This window comes from Capricornis sumatraensis, chromosome 9 (assembly GCF_032405125.1).
Source record: "Capricornis sumatraensis isolate serow.1 chromosome 9, serow.2, whole genome shotgun sequence".
Taxonomy (NCBI): Eukaryota; Metazoa; Chordata; class Mammalia; order Artiodactyla; family Bovidae; genus Capricornis; species Capricornis sumatraensis.
In genome coordinates, this window is record NC_091077.1 from 7,793,206 (window position 1) to 7,799,205 (window position 6,000).

Sequence of the window (6,000 nt, forward strand, 5' to 3'; positions counted from 1 at the left end):
GCAGTGAGGAGCCTGCACACCACAGCTAGAGAGCAGCCTCTGCTCGCTGCAACTAGAGGAAAGCCTGAGCGGCAATAGAGACCAGGCATGGCCAAGAACAAAGGAGCAAAACTATACATCGAATATCGCAGTAGGGAAAACATAACTCTCAAGTTAGCCCAGGATGGTCGGGATGGACTGAGGGACAATTCTAAGCCATCAGCACTTGAAAAGAACAGTGCCTGGGTCTCGTGGGACCACCAGCTGTGACTAAGGCAGCTATTCTCACCCAGAGGAGACACTTGGTGATGCCGGGAATTTTGCGGTTGTCGCCACTGGGGGGATGGGGTGCTATTGGCATCAGGTGGCTGGAGGCCAGGGGTACAGCTCAGCACCCTGCAACGCACAGGATGGCCCCAAGCCTGGAGTGACCCGGCCTGAGATGTCAGCGGTCCTCTGGCTGCACAGCTCAGCTCGACACTAAAACCACCTTCTCCCTTTCCAGATGGTCGCCTCAGGAAGCACACTTACGGCCATGACGTGCCTTTGGCTCAAGCCTGTTTTGGAAGCTGGCATGGGCTCCTCCCTCCTAAAACCCCTGGAGAAATTTAGCCTCGCTGGCTCACACTCTCAAGGCTCGAGGGACGCAGCCGGGCGAGGTCAGAGGCATCTGACTCACCAGGTTGCAGACACCCGCCACGGAGGTGACTAACAGCCCTCAAAGAAAGGGCCAGAACCCTCTGGGGCAACAGCAGGGGAGGAGCATGGAGGCCAGCAGAGGAAGGGGGGGTCCTCAGGATGAGGACGGCATGAGGCACAGTCAGCTGTCACTTGGCAAGGCATTGCTGTGGACTGACTTGTGTCCCCCCACAGAAGGCTTGTATATATCATCTTGACACTGGAACCTGTGAACGTGGCCTTATATGGAAACGGGTCTCTGCTGACATAATTAGTTAGGATGAGGTCATCCTGGACCGGGGCTGGTCCTAAACCCAGTGACTGGTGTCTTTAGAGGCAGAGAAGGCGGCGTGATGACAGAGACCGGGATTATAGCAATGTGGCCACGAGCCCAGGAGCGTCCTTTCCTAGAGCCTTTGGAGGGAGTGAGGCTCTGCCCACACCTAGCTTCAGATTCCAGGCCTCCGGAGCTGTTGGAGGGAGGGAATTCCTCTTTTTGATGCCAACGAGCCTGTGTTTTGCGGTGCTAGGAACCTCATTCTGGCGCCCGAAATGCTTCTCATCTAGAAAGGAGGCTGAGCCATCCTGCTCCCCGGCCGTGCTGCACTGAACCTGGGGCTTGGCATCCTCATCACACCTTGGCGTGGCCCGCCCCTCGCCCGCCTGGTTCTGTGAGGGGTGAATGGTCCACTTGGCAAATCACCATGCTTAGGAAATGCTGGGTCTGCTCTCTTATTGCCATCCCCAGTTCTAAAGTCATGGAGTGTCTGCACCATTTTATCCGGCCACTGCTGTGAGGACAGTGGGGCCCAGTGGTTGAGACTCTGCACCGCAATGCAGGGTTCGATCCATGGTCGGGGAACCAGGAGCCCACGTCATGAGTGGCACAATGAAGTAAATAAATTTTTTTTTTGAAGCTAGGATACCCTCCATAGCTCCCATAAGACACGGGACCCACCCCACAATCCTGCAAGCCCTTGAATGACCTGTCACCTCCCTGTCCCCACCGCCTCCTGCTCTGCCCCTTCTCACTCCACTCTGACCCCTTCCCATGCCCTCCAGGACTCGACTTTCCTTCCACACGCCAGGCATGGTCCAAGCCTCTCGGGCTTTGCTCTGGCTGTGTTCTCCTTCCAGGCCTGGCTCACATCACCTTCTCGCCTCGTTTCCCTACCCACTTCCTTGAGCCCATCACTGTTCTTTTTTTAAAAAAACTTGTCTCTTTGTAATTGGAGAATAATTGCCTTAGGATATTGTGCTGGTTTCTGCCATCCATCAACACGAATCAGCTACAGGTATATATATGTCCTCTCCCTCTTGAACCTCCCTCCCACCTCCCACCCCTCTAGGCGGTCACAGAGCACCGCGCTGAGCTCCCTGCGCTGAGCTCCCTGCGTCGTGCAGCAAATTCCCACAGCCTGTTTTGCATATGGTAATACATATGTTTCAGTGCTGCTCTCCCGATTCGTCCCACTCTCTCCATCCCCACTGGGTCCACAAGTCTGTTCTCGGTCTGTGTCTCCACTGCTGCCCTGCAAACAGGCTCCTCAGCACTGTCTTTCCAGACTCCATAGACAGGTGTTAATGCACAACATTTGCTTTTCCTTTTCCGACTCACTTCACTCTCTCTTCTTTCTCGTTTGCTTGCTTTTGGCTATGCCATGCAGCATGCGGGATCTTAGCTTCCCAACCAAGGGCTTGAACCCATGCCCCCTACGCTGGAAGCACAAATCTTAACCATTGGATTGCCTACTCGTTCTTACTGGCTCATAGCTCACACTCGAGACCCACCGTTTCTCTCTCTGCCTGCCTCCTTGCCACTAGCCCGCAGCTCCCTGTGGGCAGGCCTTTGTGTCGGTTTTGGCCACTGCATAGCCCAGTGCCGAGAACAGCGCCTGCACGTGACGTATTTGCGGAAGGAATGGATGAGAGGAGGGAACGCACGCAGGGAACACGGTATTGAAGAGAAAAATGTCTATTTTGTGGCCAGATCACTTGGGAGTTTTTAAAACACGCTTGTGCAAAAAAAACAAACAACAACAACCAAGGAATCTTTACGTTACGTGCATAGGAGAAGACAGAAACAGGCCATGTGTGCTGGCATGGGGCCCAGCTGGACAGCCCCGGCTAGTTTCTGGTTGATGATCTCAGAGATCGTCAGAGAGGAAGAGGAACTGAAACGCACTCAGCAGGCGCAGTCTAGATGGGATTTCACTGAATTCCGGCTACTTAGAAGCCAGAGGTCAAGGCTTCAGGGTGGGTGGGGGTCTACGGTTCTATGGATGGACTGTGGCACACCCAGGGGTTGTCACTTGGCAACATGGAGACGTGAGGTCTTGAACCGAGCAAAGATGCAGAGGACCAGCATGTGGTCCTAGGCAAGCGACGCTGGGCCGAAAAGACGACGAACGGTGTGATTCCAGCCATCCAGCAGCCTGGAAAAGGCGAAACTGTGCAGACGGTGGGGCCTCCCAGGTGGTGCAGTGGTAAAGAAGCCCCCTGCCAATGCAGGAGACACAAAAGACGCGGGCTCAACCCCTCACTCGGGAAGACCCCCTGGAGGAGGAGATGGCAACCCAATTCAGTACTCTTGCCTGGAGAATGCCCTGGACCCAGGAGCCTGTGGGTTACAGTCCCTGGGGTCACAAAGAGTCAGATATGACTAGGTGTTCACACACACACACACACGGAGGCGGTAACAGGCTCAGTGGTTTCCAGGAGCTGAAGGGAGGCTGGGGGATGAACAGGCAGGACACGAGGACTTCTAAGGTAGTGTAGCTACTCTGTGTGATACTCATGCTGGACACATGACCTGTGCATCCGTCCAAACTCGCAGCATGTGCAGTGCTGGCTGGGCCCTAATGCCCTCCGTGGACTGCAGTTAATAAAACTGCGTCGATATTGGCTCACCAGTAGTAAACAAATACACCAGGCCAACACAACCCACTAATGACAGGCGGCAGTGTGTGTGTGTTGGGGGGTGGCGGGAGAATATGGCAACTCTCTGGACCACCTGTTCAGTATTTCTATAAACCTGAAACTGCTCAAAGACACAGCACGATTTGTTGGTTTTTCTTCCTGTAACGTCGGAAAAACCCGAATGAACTTTTGGGTCAACCCAAAATGTTGCTATATTTAGTAAAATTTAACTATTTAAGGTTAAGTTTCATACTCGAAATTATTTAATCGTTGTAAAATCTTATTAGAAAGAAAGAAAGCAGGGTCTTAGACCCCAAACCCAGAGGTGCACGCCCCCGGGCCCCCATGTGGCCCTGGCTCTCACCAGGAGACGACGGTTAAGCTACGTTCTGCGATATGGCAGCATCTTGTCTGAAGACCCCGAGGGTGAGGGCCACTGGGACCACTCCCACGGCCCCCGTGTCCAGAAGGCTCATCCGCAGCGACACAGCCATGACTCCTGCGGCGTCTGGCCTATGCGGACGCTGGAAAAGGCGCAGGAGGCTGCGGTGCCAGGTGGCCCCCTCCTCTAGTTGGTCCCCAGCCACCAGGCCTGCCCTCACCTCGCTGGCTTCTTTCTACCCCACAGCCCCACCCCCACCAGAAATACTCTGCCACAAACTTTTCAGTTTGGACACGCCACCCTTTTCCTTCTGGGACGCAGCGTGCAGTGCCACCCCTCCAGACATCAGGAGTACACTGAGGGCCCTGAGGCATCCATCAGGACTTGTTATTTTCTATATCTGAGGCTTTGACACCTGGGGCCTGGCTGACCCCGCGGGGATTCCTAGAGAGAAGAAAGGGCCCTCCTACGAGCATGCCTTCCAAACATAAACCAACCGTTTCGGAGCCCACATCATCCCCCTGCTACCTCTGTTTTTATGTTTTCGCCCTCAAGGCTGCTCTCCCCAGGCCCTGCATCACCCCAGGGGAGACCATGCAACTAGGCCAGTCCTTATGCCCTCAAACTCTGAAATTATTCACACCAGCCACTCCTAAGCCTGCTTGGCCAGACTCACCGGACCTTTTCCATGAAAACCACGACACAGACTCCTGCCTGCACCCTCCCCTGGCTCTCGCTGCTTCCAACGGACCCCAGTGCCTCCCCGTGCGGCCCTGCCCGGGGCACGCTGAACCTCCTGTTTCTGAGGAATCGCGACCGTAACTGCCTTCTCCATGGCCGCTGCCGCGCCGTATCTGAACGAGCATGGAGTCTGCATGTGAAGGCCCCCTCCCGCTGACCAGCCCCCACTCACCTCCAGCACGGGGCCAGCGCCGAGGATGGTCCTCTCGACACCGCTGGCGTAGCCCTTCTGGCTCAGGGCGGTGAGGCAGTGGATCAGGAAGTTGGTGCTCTGCGTCTTGCCCGAGCCGCTCTCGCCCGAGATGACGATGCACTGGTTGACGTGCTTCCGGAGCATGGAGTGGTAGGCCACGTCGGCCAGCGCGAACACGTGAGGCTCCAGCTTGCCCAGCTGCTGGCTCTCGTACATCTTCACGTACTTCGGGTTGTAGATGGGGAGGAACTTGAAGGGGTTGACGGCTACGAGGATGCTGCCGGCGTACGTGTAGATCTTCCGCTGCAGGAAGCGGTGCCTGAGGTTCTTCAGGAGGTTCTCCTCCGTCAGCTCGGGGAGGTTGCACAGGTCGTCAAAGTCCGCCTGCGGCCGGGGCAGGAGGCCGCGCTCCACCAGGCGCCGAGTGGCCGTGGCCTGGGACGCAAGCTGCATGTGCACGTACTTGATGGTGCCGTCGGGGTCGCGCTCCTGCAGCAGGAAGTAGTAGCCGTCCTCCCGCGGGTGCTCGTCGTGCGCCCGCCGCGGCCACAGCAGCACGCGGTGCACGGGCAAGTCGCTGGCGTCCAGCACCCACTCCTCCCCACCCGTCTCCTTGACCTCCACCAGCACGTAGCGCTTGCTGCCGTCCAGCTGCAGGCGGGCGATGGCGTCCTGGATGACGTCGGACGTGGTGCTGTCCTTGGTGGCCGGCACGCGGCATGAGGCCAGGGGTGGGGCCTGGCTCTCGCTGGTGGCCAGCTGCGGGTAGATGTGCAGGTGGTAAGCCGCCTGCCCCCGGCGGCCGGCGCTGCCCGCCTCGTTCACACTCATCCTGCCGGCAGCCTGGCCTCAGCATGCCTCCCGGGCTCGGGGCGCACGTCCTGGAGCTGGAAGAGAGGAGTGGCACCGTCAGAGCGGGTGGAGGGCAGAGGGGTGGGGCAACGCTGACACCCACCTCCGGACAGAGCCTCAGGCCCACGGCCTGGATCCACGGGCTCTCCCGAAGCCAGGAAGGCCAAGGAGTCTCGTCTGTCCTCAACGTGACCCTGACTTCAGGTTCGTGGCTCCCGCAGAGCGATGTCACTGGAGTCTGTCCACATCCCAGGCC

The 6,000-nt window shown here is 57.4% G+C and overlaps 1 protein-coding gene across 1 annotated transcript in view; it reads right to left on the reverse strand.

Moving 5' to 3' along the window:
* The window catches only part of MYO9B (myosin IXB), an 88,317-nt gene extending 82,594 nt beyond the window's left edge, over window positions 1-5,723 (reverse strand). The window contains exon 1 of the mRNA XM_068981516.1: window positions 4,872-5,723. Within this exon, the coding sequence (XP_068837617.1) occupies window positions 4,872-5,723 (852 nt within the window). The remainder of the gene's footprint in view (window positions 1-4,871) is intronic.
* Window positions 5,724-6,000: the final 277 nt, after the last annotated feature.